Source organism: Camelus dromedarius, chromosome 15 (genome assembly GCF_036321535.1).
Source record: "Camelus dromedarius isolate mCamDro1 chromosome 15, mCamDro1.pat, whole genome shotgun sequence".
Classification (NCBI taxonomy): domain Eukaryota; kingdom Metazoa; phylum Chordata; class Mammalia; order Artiodactyla; family Camelidae; genus Camelus; species Camelus dromedarius.
The window spans coordinates 43,162,363-43,182,733 of NC_087450.1; the positions used below are offsets into that span (position 1 = coordinate 43,162,363).

The window sequence follows — 20,371 nt, forward strand, 5'->3', positions numbered from 1 at the left end:
TTTGAGATTCAGTGTGATATAATCTATGTAGAGAGGCACTTGTCATTCTTTAGGGAAAAATTTAGAAAAGCATGAGATTTAATGGAGGCATCTGTGATCACTAGGTGCAAAGGCAATGATCCCCTTGATTATTTGGGAGAATGTTAAACCCTGGTGGCTCATCTGACGTTTCAAGTCTCTGCAGCCCCCTAGTGGCCATTGATTGTAGCTGATTCTTAGTTACTGACAAATTCCTGGAGTCAATTTGACTTTGGACAAGAATTACACAGAGAAATAAAGGCTAGAGTGGGGAAAGAAAGGGTCTGTGTTTTAGTCTTTCAAACATTTCAAGTAGAAAACTGTTCTGTCACCAGTGCATGCCAGTGAAATCTGATGCAAATCCAAACATACTTGCTCACATACTAGGAAAGTATTAATCTCCATGACCTTTTCTTCATCTTCCTTTTTCTTCCTCCTTCCCTTCCTCCATCAAGGTAGAAAGAAACATCACTTCTTCTCTGAATCAGGTCGTTCTTTGCTGCTCAGTGAGGGAGATTCATCTCCACTCTGTGCATCAAAGATTGTAGTTTTGTGTATGGTTCTAGTGAACCACTTGTTATAAACACAGCCATTATCCAAGTTCTGTGATAACAACTCAGGAGAGATGAAGGGAGAGAAGGGAGATACAGCCCTAACTCCACAGATGAATAAAAAAAGGTCTGCAGTTCTGAATTCTCTAAGAAGAGTGCCTGATTATTATTCCTTCCAGCCAAGTCACTCCTAGACCTTATTGGCTTGTTACTCATGGAAGGGTATAGCAGAGCAATGGTTAAGAGCACATGAATACGAGCTTGGGAAGCACGTAGGACCATGTGACTCTAGGAAAATACATTAATTCTCTGCAACTCAGTTTCCTTATCTCTAAAACTAGAATTTAAAATACTTATCTTTCAGAGAGTAAAAGAGGTGACACAAAATCAAGGACTATTCTGAGAAAACGCAGGGTGACTGAGGTCTGAAATTTATTTGTTGTAGCTGAGTCAGAACTCTGCGAGATTGCTGGCCGCGTCCCACCACCGCTAACCCCCTTGTACCCCAACTATTCCTGTGTGGATTGCGGTATCTCTAGGTTCCCAGGAATGCGTTCAATTAAATGGAAGGGTCAGAGAAGATTCTGTCTCAGGGCCCTAATCCAAGCTGAGATTTGGCAGTGTCGTGCTGTGCTGCCCTTCCTCTCCCAGTTTTATTGCTGAACTGCTTTTCTGAAGTCGGACCCGTTTAATCTCTTAAATGCAAAATCAGGGTGCTTGATTGCAAAGACCTCTTTCAGGCCTCTCATTTATCCAAAACACCCCGCTGTTAACACAGCAGCGAAATAGGGCAGAGAATCTGGAGGAGGAGAAGGAGGTAGAGGGAAAACAGATGGAGGGAGGGCGGGGCTGGCTGTGTGCTTTTCTCAATGAAAGCAGAGGCCTCTGTAGATTTGCATTGGAGCGGACCTCGCCTCTACATTGGCTTGCGGGTGCGAGCAGGGGCGGAGCTGGCCTGCGTGGGCCCAGCCACGGCGCGGAATTGGCGTTCGAGCCCCGCCCCCATTTCGGCCCCGCCCCATCTCTGCGCGCTCTCGCGGCTCCGCCAGCTGGAAGTGGTGGGCCCCCAGGCAGATGCGATGGACCGGCTCTCGGGGCAGCAGCGTCGGTAGCAGCTGGCACTCTGGCTGCCGCGGTCCGAAGGGTCGCGGGGCAGAGTCGACTTAACATCTGCCTACTGGCCAGTCACCAAAGCCATAGAAGCTGCCGATGGGTGAGGAGGGGGCAACAAGATTTCGGGTTTTCCAGCCCTGAATGCTTTCACTCCGCGGTGCCGCCGGGGCCGCTTTGGTGCCTGAGAACTCAGGAGACAAGTCGCGAGAGGAGAGCAAGGACGCTGCAAACTTGGCGCGGTGGCGGTCTGAGCCTCCGCTCCGCATCGCGAGGGCTCGATTCAGGTTCAGAAGTTCAGCAAGCGGTGCAGTCCGAACACCTCCCTCTGTAGAGAGTCGCAGGAGGGTGCGCGAGAAAGCAGCCCTTGCCCTCGGTTCCCCTCCAGACAAGGAAGAGGAGCTCGAGGAGCCGAAAGCAGCTCAGGAAGTGTCCAGAACAGCAGACATCAGCTCGGAGCCACCTTTCCCAGCAGGAAAGTTGCAGAGGATTGGAGGCCGTTCAAGAGCGTACAGACTACAGCTCAAGCGACGGGGCGCAGGAGAGGACGGTACCCAGTTGCCATCTCCCTTCAACCATAGTAGTCCCTCTCATTCCAGAGCGCAGCGAGGTACAGACGGGGGCGCGGCACTGCGCGCAGAGCGCGAGAGACGCAAGCTCCTAGCTGCTGAACCCTTCGCTCTTCAGGGTCTCTTGACACGCCCCTGAACTTCCAGCCGCGTTTTATTGAGATTCCTGCTCACCTTCTTGCAGTTAAAGGAGAGAGAATCGGTGCACTTCCAATCCCTCTGAAGTCAGGTGGAAGGAGCCATTCAGGACCAAGGACCATTTGGAGCCCCTTCCCATTTGGGAGGAAGCGGAGGGCGAGACTGGATCTCGGAGAGTCAGGAGACTGATATAAACAGTCCCTCTCTGGCGGGATGGGAGCTATAGGGCTTCTATGGCTGCTGCTGCCACTGCTTTCAAAGGCAGCCTCGGGCTCCGGGACCGGAACCGAAACCGGCCAGCGCGTGCGTTCACCGGCCACGGGGCCGGCGCTGCAGCCCCGGGAGCCACTTAGCTACTCTCGCCTGCAGAGGAAGAGCCTGGCGGTGGACTTTGTGGTGCCCTCACTCTTTCGCGTCTATGCCCGGGACCTGCTGCTGCCGCCCTCGTTCCCCTCAGAGCCGAGGGCTGGCCAGCTGGAGGCGCACGGCTCGCTGGCTCTCGACTGCGCCCCACTGCTCAGGCTGGTGGGGCCACCACCTGGGGTCTCCTGGACAACAGGCGGCGGCTCACCCGCCCCGGCCCCGGCACAGACGCTGTCCAGGGTGCTGAAGGGAGGCTCCGTTCGCAAGCTCCGGCGCGCCAAGCAGCTGGTGCTGGAGCTGGGAGAGGAGGCGATCTTTGAGGGCTGTATTGGGCCCCCAGATGAGGCGACTGTAGGGCTTCTCCAGTTCAACCTCAGCGAGCTGTTTAGCTGGTGGATTCGCCACGGTGAAGGGCGGCTGAGAATCCGCCTGATGCCCGAGAAGAAGGCGTCGGAAGTGGGCAGAGAGGGAAGGCTGTCCGCTGCCATCCGCGCCTCCCAGCCCCGTCTTCTCTTCCAGATCTTCGGGACCGGGATCGGTGAGCAGCTCCTGCCTGAGCATTTCGGGATTTGGTTTCTTACACACATCAATTTGCAACCTCTGTGAACTAACCCCCGTTTCCAAAACCGCAGTCCGTGGTTCTTAGCCCTCTTTCTTCCTTCCGCAAACCTCCTTCCCCAGTTAGACCGTATTTTCTTATTTTCTCCTCTACTGCAGTCACTCCCCCAGGGTTTGCCTTCCTTTCCAGCAACCAAATTGGGAAAAGAATTTCTTGTTCTTGGTAGAATGACTTTTTCTACCGACTTACACAGGATTTCAGCCAAAATTAGATGCCGTTCTTTTGGATCCCCTGGAACAGTTGAAATTCCTCTGTTACTTCTGTGTTCCGAGAGCTTAGTTCTAGATCTCAAAACTGTTGCCCTTTTCCCCTTCCCCTTGTTCCTCTTCCTGGCCACTACAGATATGGGGAATGTGATACACTTTGTCAGAGAATGTAGAACTTCTCTTCATATTATTGAAACCCACCTGGTTATCCCCTCCATATTGGGTTACTAGGAATTGCCTCTTCTTCATTAATTCATTCTGCTCTCCACCCAACCCCAGGCTGCTATCCACTCAGACACTTGTTCTTCCTCTCAGATGTGTTGGGAGAGCCCTAGAGGAACTAAGGGACATAGGGCACGAGGGATATGTGGAGAGATGGAGGAAAGTTGCCAAGATTCTTTTCCTTTGAGGAAATCACTCTGAAGCCAGGAAGAGACAGTAGTTGATTTCCATTTCTTCCTCTGCCCTCCATCCCTTCCCTCCAATTCTGAGCTTGAATGCCTGCAGCAGCAGATCTGGATGACAGTCTCTGGCAGGCCTATTTCACTGCAGATCTCTCTGCTGGAGACTCCTGAAATGAAGTTTCTGTTTCATTACTCCCTCATTTTCTTCCTATATTCACAGAGTTGGGGGTATATATGTAGGCACTTACTTCTAACTCTTCCTATAATACCCTTTGACTAGAAAACCAGGTAGTTTTGAATGGATGTTCTCTTGTAAGACCACTGGGGAAGGACTTGTGAATAAAATATACAATGTAAATGAATGAGAAAGCACAGAAAAGAAATCATGCCTTTTAAAAGCCTACACTAATTCCATTGAGCAAAACTCAGCAGCTTTTCTATCATTCTCATCATCAGAAATAAATGAAATTCTTATGCTCCACTGGTTACTAATGTCTAGTATTAATTGGACAGAAAGCATTGAAAAAAGCCCATTGTGGAGTCACAAGTATCTCCCATGCTTGTCCCAATACACACACATATTCCCACATACACCCAGTAGTCTCATGCAGCAACGATATTCAGAAGCTGAGGTTTCTCTGTCATTGCAGAAGAAACATTCTGGTGTGTGTTCCCCAAGGAAGACAGAGTCTGGATGCATATTTCAGCATTAACATTGGTGGCATTGGCACCTAAAATGACCCCTTTGGGTCCAATGTTTAAATTTATACTATTACACAGTAAAAGGCAAGGTCTGATGAATTTGATAGTGCCTTCTGTGAACTGAGATGGGAGACCAATACTGTTGTCTCACCACAGATACTTTTGTGAAGAACAGCTGTGCTTTAATATCGTCTTGGCGTCTGTGGTTTATACATGCAACACTCTCTTTTAGTGCCTAATGTTTTTGTAATGGATATAAAAAATACTTCTCTGGGAATGCAGATTTTCTTCCACTTTCATGTCTCTGAGTGGCTCTGGAGCTCTCCCATCACCTCTTGTTAAATTACTGTAGGCCCTAGCAGTCTAGATCCAGCTATTGTCAGATGTTGGTCACAGACAAAAGAGGTCCTTTCTGCAGCCCCAAACTCACCTACTATAAACAGGCAGGTTGCATTAAGTTATCAGTGGTGTTTCTGAAGAGTTGCACGCTTAATGCTTTTGAAGAATATACTCCAGTCAAGTGTTAGATAAGAAGTTGAAGCTGCTGAGTTGGGGAGTTCCATAGAGAGATTACTGTGCTCCAGGAGCTGCTCTGCTACTGGCAGGAGGGAAGCACAATGAGCATCCCAAGTCCTCTCACAGCAACACAGTCCATTTGGCAGCTGGACCAAGCCCTTATGCATCACTTGACACATCTAGCAATGCTGGTTTTAGAAAGAGCCAGGATTCTGCCATTAAAAGGCTAGAAATTTTGGCCAAGCATTTTTCAGCAGGATTGGGATCGAATGATTATTGATGGGATCAAATAAGACACTAACTGTAACTGGATGAGCTCCTCATGACCTGCAGAGAGACAGACAGCTTATTGAAAAGCACTTCAGGCCTTATGGTGATCATACTTGGAACAGGCTGGACTCTCCTTCTCTGAGACATATACTGTCTTCAGTTAGGCAGCTGGCCATGCAAGACTAGCTTCTAGCCTTACCATTGCCTCCCCAGCCAAACTTAGATACAGTCTCTACTGCAGACTCTGTGGAGGGAGTGGACACACCCTTCTATATTGTGTTGTGTTTCACATATATCATTGTGGTTTCATTTTCTTGTATGAAAATTGAAGCTTAGGTTCTCACACTTGGATTGATTTTGCTATTTATCATGTTTGAGAAAATGGGTTTATTATTTTTATATATGCTCTGACTTATAGAAAAGGAATTTAACTATTCTGTGAGATAGGCTCTTCAATCATGCAAAGGGAAAATAGGCACAACTCAGCTAATTTCTCCCTGCTTCTGCCCAAGTGACTGACAGTCTGGTCTAAAAGGGCATGGTCTTGCTGATCTGTGGGGAGGGAAGAGGAGAGGATGGGTTTTCTGCAACCTCTTGTGGTGAGGGGCCTGGATTAGCCCATTTGTATCAGACTAAAGATAGGTTACCACTCCTGAGCAGGACCATGACTAGGAATGTGGTAAAAATGGAAAAGCACCTAGTTAGGACAAAGCAATACCTTTGTATTGCTTGCAGTTTGGGCTATCTGAGAGAACAAAAAAGGATGTCTGAGAGTAATGCATGACTTACTAATGTTTTTTCTTTGTGGATTGCTTTGAATTCATAAGTGGGATCAATGTTTCAAAGTCTGAAGCAGTTCCCCAGAGTACCCATTCATGGAGAAGGAGAGAGGCAATTGCTGGGACTGTGTAAATGGTGTTCACCATTCTGGGACAGATCAAACCTCAAAAAAGATGTCTGCCTGGAGGCTGTGACATTGCCCACAGCTCCACTTTATAACCTTTTTTGTAAATGTTTTCACATCTTGCTTCTGCCATCCTCCAGAGGATAATAACCTGTGGGATAAGAGGGCCTATTTCTCTGTTAATATCCTCCTTCCCACTCCAGGAAAGGGGATATATGACTTGGAACTTCATATGTACTATGGAGAGGCCTAAGCAATTTAAAGTAGATGTATGCAATGCAGTACACCTGACCCTTGACCTCACATATCTGTCAGTCTCTTCCCATTTTGTTTCTGGAAAGGACAAAGAGAGAGAAAGAAGATAGAGAGGTAATTGGAGCTCCCAAAAGGAATATCAGTTATTGGAGGTGAATTGGAGGAGTTGAAACTAGTCCAGAGAAGAGCAGAGAGCTGATTTAAGAGTTGAAGGGACTGATTTATGATGAAAGATGAAAAGAATTAAATATATATAGCTGGGCTAAGTGGTGATGAAGGGAAAGCCGTGGTAACAATCTACAAATCTCTGAAGAGGGAGAGTGGCAGTGAAGGATAAGAGTTCTTTAGTGTGGCCCACAAAAGTAATAGTATGAGACTTGTAGAAGGAAACTTCGGGTTGGATATCAGGGAAACCTTGTTTTCTGAAATTGATACTCCTCTGACTATTCAATAGAATTCCAGAGGAACAAACGAGTAAGGCAAGATGTGGGTCAGACAAACCACAACATTCATAATTAATCAGTTCTATATTTTCACATGTTGAGAAGCCACAACAGACAGGAGAGCCAGAATGGGAAACAGCAGCAGGGATCAGGATCTCTTGGGATACAACTCTCGAAAGCCTCTGAGCATTGGTGTTTCCAGGAGGAAAAGAAAACAATTGCATATGTATCTTTGAAGTTTGTGGGAAATGCTTACAAGAAGATTGTTAGTATCTTGGAAAAAATATCTTGAAATTACTGTTTATTCTTCTGTTACTAGATTAAACAGAGTATTTCTCTAGGGTGTTGTCTGTATATCCAGTAGGGGGAGGCACACTCACCCAGCGCTGTGCATCTTACATGTATTTAAAGGTGTGTGTGGCATCAAATCATAGGGCAAGACAAAAGGAACCTGGGTCTTGAGAAATGAGATGAGTTCTAGATTTGGTGGAACCTCCTATTGGCTATGTGAAAACCCTTTGAAATGCTGAGAATGCATATAGCTATTTGAAAGATGAAGTTCATCTAAATCCATCTGATCCTTTCACAAATTTACAAAAGAAAAGGTCCATTAGAGGTTTGTGCTTGTGTAGGAGAAGAGTGTTAACATTAGTAAAAAGAATGCTTTTATTTATTTTTTTTCCAATTAAAAAAATCATTTTATTAGTATCCCGTGGCTGCTGTAACAAATTACTACAATCTTGGTGAGTTAAAACAACAAATTTATTCCTTCACAGTTTCGGAGGCCAGAAGTCCAAAATCAAGTGTCAGCAGGGATGAGTTTCCTCTGAAGACTCTGGGGAGGTTCAGTTTCTTGTCTCTTCCTGTCAACTTCTGGTAGCTCCAAGTGCTTCTTGGCTTGTGATTGCATTGTTCCCATCTCTGCCTCCTTGGTCACATCTCCTTCTCCTCTGTGTGTCTGGCTCAGGGCTGCATCACTCCAGTCTCCGCCTCTGTCTTCACATGGCCTCCTTCTCTTCTGTCCATGTGTCTTTCTTTTGTGTGTCTCTTTTAAAGATTCTTGCCATTAGATTTAGGGCCTACCCAGATAGTCTTGGATGACTTCCTCTTAATTACATCTGCAAAGACTCTTTTTACAAATAAGTTAACATTCACAGGCCCTATGGATGTTTATGTGGATATATCTGTTGAGGAGCCACCGTTCGATCCACTTCAACAGTGAAAGGAGAAAAATGTCCTATTTCAAGTACCCCAGTCCCAGAGACTTAACTCACTGTAGCATCATGTAATTATATATGCACCAAGGTAGCTATCGTTGTTTTATTTTACTTGGCAGCAGAAATGAGGTTGTTAATTTTCTTTTTTTCATGTTTATCTGCATTTTAAAACATTTTTTATTGAGTTATAGTCATTTTACAATGTTGTGTCAAATTCCAGTGTAGAGCACAATTTTTCAGTTATACATGAACATACATATATTCATTGTCACATTTTTTTTTCGCTGTGAACTACCACAAGATCTTGTATATATTTCCCTGTGCTATACAGTATAATCTTGTTTATCTATTCTGTATATGCCTGTCACTATCTACAAATTTTGAAATCCCAGTCTGTCCCTTCCCACCCCCCGCCCCCTTGGCAACCACAAGTTTGTGTTCTATGTCTATGAGTCTGTTTCTGTTTTGTATTTATGTTCTTTTTTTTTTTTTTTTTTAGACTTCACATATAAGCAATCTCATATGGTATTTTTCTTTCTCTTTCTGGCTTACTTCACTTAGAATGACATTCTCCAGGAGCATCCATGTTGCTGCAAATGGCTTTATGTTGTTGGTTTTTATGGCTGAATCGTATTCCATTGTATAAATATACCACAGCTTCTTTATCTAGTCATCTTTCAATGGACATTTAGGCTGTTTCCATGTCTTGGCTATTGTAAATAGTGCTGCTATGAACATCGGGGTGCAGGTGTCATTTTGAAATAGGATTCCTTCTGGATATATGCCCAGGAGTGGGATTACTGGGTCATATGGTAAGTCTATTCCGTCTATTCCTAGTCTTTTGAAGAATCTCCATACTGTTTTCCACAGTGGCTGCACCAAACTGAATTCCCACCAGCAGTGTGGGAGGGTTCCCTTTTCTCCACAGCCTCTCCAGCATTTGTCATTTGTGGACTTTTCAATGATGGCCATTCTGACTGGTGTGAGGTGATACCTCCTTGTAGTTTTGATTTGCATTTGTCTGATAATTAGTGATATTGAGCATTTTTTCATGTGCCTATTGATCATTTGTATGTCTTCCTTGGAGAATTGCTTGTTTAGGTCTTCTGCCCATTTTTGGATTGGGTTGTTTGTTTTTTTCTTATTAAGTCATATGAGCTGCTTATATATTCTGGAGATCAAGCCTTGGTCGGTTTCATCATTTGCAAAATTTTTCTCCCGTTCTGTAGGTTGTCATTTTGTTTTACTTATAGTATGAATGCTTTTATAAGGCAGTTTTGTCTGCTGAAGTTGAGGAGGGACTGGCCTGTGGGTGGAGAAGAAGGGAAGAGTTGTGTGGGCAGAAGTTGCAGCCTACTGCCACTCTTAGGATCACTGCCTGATAACTTCACTTCATGAGAATTTGCTGAGCCTGGCTTGTAAAGGACATTTTGCCTTTCTTTATAACCATTATTAATGTCCTGTTACAGTCATATGGGACTTTATAAATCACTTTCACAATTACTATTTTTACCAATCCTACAATAGGAAGGGCAAGTATTTGCTTTATTTTGTAAATGGGGTAACTGGAATCCAGAAGTTTGATAACACATTATCAAGGTCATTCAGATAAAAAGTTTTAGATCTGGAAACTTTTACTTATGTGTTGAGAGGTTATGAGTTGCAAATGACATGGTAGGTACTAATTAGGACCACAGATCTCCTTGCTTTCAAATCAGAGCTCTTTCCAACTAAGGGAAGCATCTCACAGTGCATATTACAAACAATCAAGACACATAAATAGATAAAAATATTTACATTATCCTTGTCAGAAGGCCATATGATAAATATTTGATGGGCAATAGCCATGACCTGGAAGCGTTTCTTAAAATCTTTAAGGCCCAGTTTCATCATTGGAAAAATGGGTATAGTTTATAGTTCCTGTCTCAAGATGTTATCATGAATATTAAATTAGATGATGCATGTAAATCCTTAACCTAATGCCTGACACATCATAAACTGCTCTGTCAGTATGAATAATTATAAGTTTTCCTAGAAGCAGCAACACTTCAGCATCTGGTTGTGCAGGTTGTGTACTCTGCAATTCCAAGTGTTCCATATATATTTTAGTTTATTTGAATGGCGCTACATAGAGTTGTACAGTCTTCATGTGTGGCAATACATGGCAACCCTGGCAGCAGTTGCGATACTGTGGGTTTCCCATACAGCTAATAACTTCTAACTCCCGAGAGCTGAGAGATGAGATTCGGTGAAAATGCAGAGTGACCAGGGTGGTAGTTTCTATTATCCCATCGTGGAAACCCTGTCTTTCCCAGAACTGTGGTTGAGAAGGATTAAGGTGTGGTATTTATTTTATTCCAATCAACTAGCATTCTCTTAAAGGTCTTTTGACCTTCGATTCAGTCCAGAGATTCAAACAGCTCATTTATAATCCAATTCTACTCTGCTATAGAAGAAAAGAAGAAACCAAGAAACAAAACCTTAACTTTATGAAAGTATGAAAACTAATACTGAGGAAGAAAAAGAGACATTAAAAGAGTAGTTTTCAGTTGGTGGATCTTCCCTAGCTGAATGTGATCTGTGCAGTCAGGTCCCACTATGTCCAGAGACATGCTGGACCACTGACCTCTGATAAATCTTTTATTGTAAGTAGCTGGAGCTGTGCCCTTCCTGTACATTTCTAGCCTCACAATTAATTGTCAAGTGAGGGATGGAAAGTAGCAACTAGTTAATGGACATGAACCCATGAAAAGCAATTAAAATTTTGAGATTCTGTGGAGACACATAGCTCAGGTACTTGAATGGAAGGCTGTCTTAGGAAGATTCCTCAATCTAAAAGAAGCTGTTAAGCATCCACACTGCATTTTGTAGGTGATTTTTTTTAATGAGCCATAGCTGAGCCACTGCCTCCAAAAGAAGCACATGGACATCATCTCCTCTTGGGAGTAGATGAGGATAAGTGTTGGTGAAGATGGTTACAGGTCCAGGGGTTATGTGGAAAGAGCTATGAATAGAGCTAGCAAGGAGCCCTATGGATGTCTTCTGTGGTGTGGCCACTGTTTCTTAACCTAGTGAAGTCCCAGGCTCTTCTACTCAATCACAGTGTGAGTTAGGAACAGTTAAAAGTGAGTGTCGGCCTGGTGGTGAAGTAGTGAGAGGGTAGGAGGCATCCTAGTACCTTTTTGGGTGAGCCAGTTTTCTTAGAACAACTTTTTTTCTTTAGTAAATCTTGTGATGAATTTTCCAGCTGGGCTGTTCTGAGCTTGGGTCCTTTCCCAGGGAAATTCAATCAGATTCACTTGGTGATATAACATAGGAATTACAGAAAGTGGGAGGTCCCAGGTCAGGGCAGGAGGAGAGCTCTCTTGGGGCAGCTACACCTAACCACGTGCTTAATTAAGAGTCTTTGTTCCTTGAATCATCCTCTTCTAGCTAAGTAATAACAGGTACATGAAGAGATAGGCAGGCAGAATTCCCAGGAGTAAGGGAAAGTATTAAAAAAAAGTATGAAAATAAAGGAAATCTAAACAAGCTTAAAGGAAATCAGGCAACTAGCCAAAGGAAATCAGAAGGAAAATTTAAACCATTGGCTGTGTTTTTCTTTTACTCTTATTTGTGTTTTATTTAGTTTTTATTGGAGTATGGGTTCATGAGGGTGGCACAGGCAGAAATCCTTTATAAATTCTTTCTACATTCTCAGTCAAGATAATTAGGATAAATATTCTTTGGTGAACATGAGTGTTGAAGATGAGTGTTCGTGAGGATGGTTATAGATTAGGAGCTAGAAGGCCTAGATTCTATTACGATATTTGCCCTTTATTAGCTTTGAAATCTTGTGCAACTCCCTTAAGCTTCCTGAGCCTCTGGGTTTTTGTTCCTAAAGGAGATAATATAGATCTTGTCTTGACTGTCTCATGGAGTCGTTATGAGCATTGTATGAGATAACCTGTGTGGAAGGCTCCAGTGTGGATTATTCAGAAATAAATATATAAGGCAGTAGAAGAATGAATACACAATATCAGAAAGGTACTGAAGTTCTGCTTTATTCATCCATGGTTTCAGCCAACCCTTGGCATTAAAAACAGCAGTACAAGGTTTCAGACTTTGAGGCAGGCCTTGAGGTTCAGTAACAGCCCAGCAACACTGAAAAGGAGTTGTGTAGCTCCTCCTCAAGGTTCCTAAAAATGAAGTTCTTTCATTGAAATCAATTTGCCTAATTCCAGACTTTTCTGAAAGTGAATCTCTGGTAGTGGAACAGAGGCACCTGAATTTTAACATCAGAAAATTATTTGTTTTAAATTGAAGGATGACAAATTCAATAAAGTGGATTGAGTGCATTGATCTTGTGTACTGCTTGATGATAATTCACACATACAACATCCATGTAATCACCACCCAGATGAAGATACAAGACATTTACAGCATCCCCAGAAAGTTCCCTCCTATCTTTTGCCAGTCTGAGTCTACCCCCCACCAAAGATAACCATCCTTCTAATTTCCATATCATCAGATAGTTTTGCCTATTTTTGAACTTCATGTAGATGGAATCATATCACATATACTATTTTGTATCTGGCTTCTTTTATTCAGCATGATTTCTGTGGGATTCATCAATGTCATTGTGTGTACCAGCTTTCTTTCTTTTTCTTAAATTGCTGTGTTGTATTCCTTTATATTAATATAACACCAATTTTTCTGCATGTATATATATACACACATGTATTTGTTTTCATATTCTTTTTCATTAAAGGTTATTTCAAGGTATTGCACACAGTTCCCTGTGCTATACAGAAGAAATTTGTTTTTTATCTATTTTATATATAATGGTTAACCTTTGCAAATCTCAAACTCCCAAATATATCCCTTCCTACACCCCTTCCCCCAAGTAACCATAAAATTGTTTACTATGTCTGTGAGTCTGTTTCTGTTTTGTAGATGAGTTCATTAGTGTCCTCTTTTTTCTTTTCTTTTTTTCTTTTAGATTCCACATATGAGTGATATCATATGGTATTTTTCTTTTTCTTTCTTACTTACTTAGAATGACAATCTCCAGGTCCTTCCATGTTGCTGCAAATGGCATTATTTATATATATATATATATATATATATATATTATCACTGAGTAGTATTCCATTGTATAAATATACCACAACTTCTTTATCCAGTCATCTGTGATGGACATTTAGGTTATTTCCATGTCTTGGCAATTGTATATAGTGCTGCTGTGAACATTGGGGTGCTTGTATCTTTTCGAATTAGAGTTCCCTACAGATATATGCTCAGGAGTGGGGTTGCTGGATCATATGGTCTTTTTTTTTTTTTTTTTTTGAGGAATCTCCATACTGTTTTCCATAATGGCTGCACCAGAATACATTCCCACGAACAATGTAGGAGGGTTCCCTTTTCTCCACACCCTCTCCAGCAGTTATTGTTTGTGGACTTTCAAATGATGGCCATTCTGACTGGTGAGATGATACCTCATTGTAGTTTTCATTTACATGTCTCTGATAATTAGCAATATTGAGCATTTTTTCATGTGCCTATCGGCCATTTGTATATCTTCATTGGAGAATTGCTTGTTTAGGTCTTCTGCCCATTTTTGGATTGGGTTTTTTTTTTTATTAAGTTGTATGAGCTCTTTATGTATTCTGGAAATTAAGCTTTTGTTGGTCACATTATTTGCAAATATTTTCTCCTATTCCATAGGTTGTTGTTTTGTTTTGCTTATGGTTTCCCTTGCTGTGAAAAAGCTTATAAGTTTAATTAGGTCCCATTTGTTAATTTTTGCTTATATTTCTATTGCCTGGTTTGGCTGCCCTAGGAGAACATTGCTAAGATTTATGTCAGAGAATGTTTTACCTATGTTCTCTTCTAGGGGGTTTATCGTATTTTGTCTTATATTTAAGTCTTTAAGCCATTTTGAGTTTATTTTTGTGTATGGTGTGAGGGAGTGTTCTAACTTCATTGAATTACATGCTGCTATCCAGTTTTCCCAATACCACTTGCTGAAGAGACTGTCTTTTTTCTTTTTTTCATTGTGTATTCTTGCCTCCTTTGTTGAAGATTAATTGACTGTAGATCTGTGGGTTTATTTCTGGGCTCTCTGTTCTGTTCCATTGAGCCATATGTCTGTTTTTGTGCCAATACCACACTGTTTTGATTACTTACTGTAGCTCTGGAGTTTTAAGTCTGAGAGGGTTATTCCTCCAGCTTTCTTCTTTTTCTTCAAAATTGCTTTGGCAATTCTAGGTCTTTTGTGATTCTACATAAATTTTAGGATTGTTTGTTCTAGTTTTGTGAAAAATGTCCTGGGTAATTTCATAGGGATCTCATTAAGTCTGTAGATTGCCTTGGGCAATATGGCCATTTTAACGATAATTGATTCTTCCAATCCAAAAGCGTGGGATATCTTTCCATTTCTTTAGGTCATCTTTAATTTCCTTAATCAATGTTTTGTAGTTCTCCATGTCTAAGTCTTTCACCTCCTTGGTCAGATTTATTCCTAAGTATTTTATTGTTTTGGATGAGATTTTAAAGGGGATTGTTTCTTTACTTTATTTTCCTGCTATTTCATTGTTAGTGTAAAGAAATGCACTTTTGAATGATGGCCATTCTGACTGGTGTGAGATGATACCTCATTGTAGTTTTGATTTACGTGTTTCTGATAATTAGCAATATTAAGCTAATTGAGCAATACTGATTTCTGTATGTTAATCTTATATCCTGCTACCTTTCTGAATTCTTTTATCAGCGCTAGTAGTTTTTGTGTGGCATTTTTAGGGTTTTCTATATATAGTATCATGTCATCCCCATATAGTGACAATTTTACCTCTACTCTTACAATTTGGGTCCCTTTTATTTCTTTTTCTTGCCTGATGGCTATGGTTAGGACTTCCAAGGCTATGTTGAATATAAGTGGTGAGAGTGAGTATCCTTGTCTTGTTCCAGGTTTTAGTGGGAAGGCTTTCAGTTTTTCACTGTTGGGTATTATGCTGGCCATGGGTTTGTCATAAATAATAGCTTTTATTATGTTAATGTATGTTCCCTCTATACCCACTTTAGTGAGAGTTTTTATCATAAATGGGTGTTGAATTTTGTCAGATGCTTTTTTTTATCTATTGAGATTATCATGTGATTTTTGTCTTTTCTTTTGTTGATATGGTGTATCACATTGATTTGTGTATGTTCAATCATCCTTGTGTCTCTGGGATGAATCCACCTTGATCATGGTGCATGATCTTTTTTATGTGCTGTTGGATTCTGTTTGCTAATATTTTGTTGAGGATTTTTGTATCTGTGTAATGTAACACTATTTATTTATACATTTTCCTATCAAGGAATTGGACTTGTGGGAAATGAAAAAAGTAAGACACTATTCCAATAATAAGTAGAATAAGTCAAAGATCTGGGGTTGAAGCCCTGTCCTGCCATTTACTGGCCCAAAGCTATTTATTTTCTTCTTTGAACTTCAGTTTTCTTATTTATAAAGTGAGAAAAATAATATCTATCTCCCAGGGTTATCGTGAGAAGTAAATAAGATAAAGCATGTACTAAGCCCTGACACACAGTTGGTATTCAACAAGTGTTTGTTTTTTCCCCAGTTCTTGATTGTATTTTTTCCATTGGTGGCCAGAATGTATAACTTCAAAAGCTTCCTAAAGCAGGGAAGGGGGGCCTTGTTAGAAGTGAGATCATTAACTCACAGAGAGAAAAGTAACAATCAAGGACTATGTAAGTTACATGTAATAAGTCTTAATGAATAATTTTATTTATAAATAAAATAATTTTAATAAAACAACTACTTCTTGTAGTCACTCTTAAAATTAACAAATAAAATAAAATACTCAATAAAGAAATCAAAAATTTAAAAATTCTTTGGTCTTATATTCAGGTTGGTTAAAGGAGAGGGGAAAAAGTGTAAAGGAGACAGAAAAAGGAGGGTAGAAACACAACCACATTTACACGAAGGAGAGACAAAACTGAGAATGACAGAGATATAAGTGGAGAAACAGAGAGAGGAATGTGTAAGAAGAGGTAACCCAGGAAAATAGAAGGCAGGAATTATCTTCCAGAGACTGAGCTGTATAGATATGGAAAAAGAGATCAAAAAAGTGATAGAGAATAGGAGGAGGGAGTGGGGAGGAGGAGGGAAAGAACTCCTAATTATTTTTGGTCTGGAAGGTAACATCTGATTTGATTTCTGTCACAATAGATTAGTTTTGTCTGTTCTTAAGACTCATATAGATGGAATCATACACTATAATTTCTTTTGTGTCTGGCTTCTTTCACTTATAATTCTAATGCTTTTAAGATTTTTTTGTGTTGTTGTGTGTATTAGCAGTTTGTTTCTTTTTAATTGCTGAATAGTATCCCATTGTATGACTGTAAAGTTGATCCTTGAACAGTACGGGTTTGAACTGAGGGCCCACTAATGTGTGGATTTTTTCAACAGTAAATACCACACAATCTACAGTTGGTTGAATCTGCTAATGCAGAACCGCAGATATGGGGGAACTAAACCCCATTTTGGGAGGGCTTGACTATAAATTATTTGCAGATTTTTGACTGCAAGGAGGGTAGGTGCCCCTAACTTGTGCATCGTTCAAGGATCAACTATATTACAATTTGTTTATCCATTCATCTGTTAATGGACGTTTAGATTGTTTCTAATTCAGGACTCTCATGACTAAAGCTGTTATGAACATTATGTGTATAATTTATTTCATGGGCATACATTGTTAGTTATCTTAAGTCCATTATGAAATTGTTGGATTGTATGGTTAATGCACATTTGACTTTATTAGAAGAACTTTATTAGAAGAAAAACTGTTTTTCCAAGGTAATTGTACCACTTTATACTCCCACCAATAATGTATGAGTGTTCTACTAACTTCACATCCTTGAAAATGCTTATTATTGTCAATGAGTGGTAGTATCTCATTGTGTCTTTAATTTGTATTTCTATATATTAGTTATGCAGTGTTGCATAGGAAATCACCCCCAAACTAGTGGCTCAAAATAATAATAATTTATTATCTTTTATAGTTTCTATAAAAGATGGAAATTTGGGAACAGCTTGACTTGGTGATTTTTGCGTGGAATCTCTCATGAGATTGCAGTCAGATATCGGCCGAAGCTGCAATCATCTTAAAGCTGGACTAGAGCTGCAGGATTTACTTACAAGGTGCTTTGCTCACATGGTTGATGCTGGCTATTGGTGAGATCTCAGTTCTTCACCAGGTGGTCCTCTCCACAGAGCTGCTGGAACATCGTTTTGACATGGTGTTTGGCTTCCCTCAGGATGAGCATCTATTGAGATGATCATACAGTTTTTCTGTTTCATCTTTTTTTTTTTAAATATGATGAATTACAGTGTTTAATTTTCAAATGTTGAATTAACTTTGCGTTTGCTGGATAAACCCCACATCATCATGACTTATTATCCTCTTTACATACTGCTGGATCAGCTCATTAATACCTTGTTGAGAATTTCTGCATGTATATTCTTGAAGATTACTGGTCTAGAGTTTTCTTTTCTTGTCTTTGACAGGCTTTAGGGTCTAGGTAATGCTGTGCTTATGAAATGTGTTGGGAAATGCTCCCTCTTCTATTTTTCCTGTAAAAGAATTACAATTTTTTCTTTCTTGAAGTTTTGTTTAGTAGAATTTGCTACTGAAGCCATCTTGGCCTGGTTTAGTCTTTGCTGGGATTTTTATAGTTACTAACTATATTTATTCAATAATAATTATGGGATTTTTCAGCTTATATATTTATTTTGAGTGAACTTTCGCAGTTTGTAATCTTCAAGAAGTTGGTTCATTTCATCTAAGTTGTTGAATTAATGCAAGTTAAATTGTTCATAGTATTTTCTTATTCTTTTTTATGTCTGTAGGGTCACTAGTGATATCATTTCTTTTATACTTGATGCTGGTAATTTGCATCAGCTCTCTTTTCTTTGTTGTCATTCTGGCCAGAGAATGACCAGCTTACCAAGTTTATTGATATTTTTGTGATATCTTTTTGTGGTATTGATTTCTTCCATTATTTTTCTTTAAATCTCACTGATTTCTGCTCTTATTTTATTATCTTTCCTTCATTTTCTTTGCCTTGGGTTTAATTTGCTCCTCTTGTTTCTAATTTTTTAAGGTGAGAGCTTAGATCATTGATTTGAAATGTTTCTTCTTTTTCTACTATAATCATGTAATGCTAAAATTTCCTCAATAATTGCTTTAGCTGCATTGTACAAATATCATTATGTTGTAATGAAATTTTATTTATATTCAGTTACAAATATTTTATAATTTTCCATTTGGCTTTCTCTTTGACCAAAGGTATATATAAGTATGTTTAATTTCTGAATACTTGGGCAATTTTCCAGATATTTTTCTCTTACTGATTTCTAGTTTAATTCTCATATGGTCTGAAAACATACTTGGTTTGATTTCAATTATTTAAAATTAGTTAAGATTTGCTTTATGGCCCCTGTCTTGCTGAATGTTCCATGTATACTTGAAAAGAACATATTTTTTGTTGTTGTTGGGTGGAATGTTCAATCAATGTCAATTAAGTCAATTTGGTTAATAGTGTTGTTCAGGTCTTTTATATCCTTGCTGGTTGTTCTATCCATTCTGTGTATTGCCAGTAGAGGAATGCTGAGCTCTCCAGTTTTTTGTTTTGCCTCTTTCTCCTTTCAATTCTATTGTTTTGCTTCTCTATTTTGAAGGTTTATTAGATGCCTATACACATTTAGGATTATGTCTTCTTTTTTTAAAAAATTGAAGTACAGTCAGTTATAGTGTGTCAGTTCTGGTGTATAGCATAATGTTTCAGTCATGCATATACATACATACATTCATTTTCATATTCTTTTTCATTAAAGGTTACTGTAAGATATTGAATATGGCTCCTTGTTCTATGCAGAAGAAATTTCTTTTTAGGATTATGTCTTACTGATAATTTGACTCTTTTATTATTATGTAATATCTCTTTTTATCTCTGGTGATGTTCATATTTTGAATTTTACTTTGATTGATAATAATATAGCCATTCCAACTTTCTTTTGATTAGTGTTTGCGTGGTGTATCTGTTTTGTTCTTTTACTTTTAATCCAAGTATTTAAAGTGGATTTCTTGAAGAAAATATATGGTTGGATTTTATGTGTTTTTTTTTTAATTCAGTGTCACAATGTCTGTCTTGGTGTGCTAAGCCACTTATATTTAATATTATAATCAATATGGTTAGATTTAGGTCTATTGTATTATTATTATTACTACTACTACTACTATTATTATCATTTTTTCTCTCTGAATTTTGGTCTTGTCCCTTTCCTAACATTTTTTGAGTTAGTTGAATATATTTTAATATTTGTTTTAATTTTCTATTTTTTTGGCTACATCTCTGTATTAATATTTTAGTGTTTGCTCTTGGGATTTTGTATATGTCAAGAGAGAGGAGAGAAAGAGAAAGAGGGAAAGAGAGAGACTTTTGCAGTTTTACTTTGAATTGACATTTTGCTACTTCAAGTAAAATATAGAAGGCTTACAACTATATAGTTTCCTTTACCCTATCCCTTAATGTTACAGTTGTCATATGTGTTATACCTGCATAATTTAAAATCCTACTAGACAGTATCTGTAATTTTTCTTTTGGCAGTTATTCATATTTTAAATAACTTAAGAGGATAAAACTAGTCCTTTATATTTACTCAGATATGTACCATCTCTTGCTTTTTTCCCTATTTTATTATTTGCTATCAATCTAAAGAATTCCCTTTTCATTTCTTTTAGAATAGGCCTTCTGGTAACAAATTCTCTTAGTTTTATCCTTATCTGAGGATGTCCTTATTTTACCTTCATTTACGAAAAATATTTTCCTGGCTACAAAAGTCTGGATTGACAGTTGTTTTCTTTTTGCTCTTTAAGAATGTTATTTCTCTGTCCTTCACAGTTTCTGATGAACATTCTGTCATTAAATTGTTCTTTCCTATGTATAGCTATTTTCAAGATATTTTCTTTGTCTTTGGTTTTCAGAAGTTTGATTATGATGAGTCTGTGTATGAAATTTTATTTGACTTTATCCTGTTTGCA

General features: G+C 39.6%; 1 protein-coding gene across 1 annotated transcript in view; it reads left to right on the plus strand.

Annotated features, from left to right (window-relative positions):
* Positions 1-2,577: 2,577 nt before the first annotated feature.
* ALK (ALK receptor tyrosine kinase) overlaps positions 2,578-20,371 on the plus strand; it is a 679,224-nt gene continuing 661,430 nt past the window's right edge. The window contains exon 1 of the mRNA XM_064494637.1: positions 2,578-3,287. Within this exon, the coding sequence (XP_064350707.1) occupies positions 2,600-3,287 (688 nt within the window). The 5' untranslated portion in view covers positions 2,578-2,599. The remainder of the gene's footprint in view (positions 3,288-20,371) is intronic.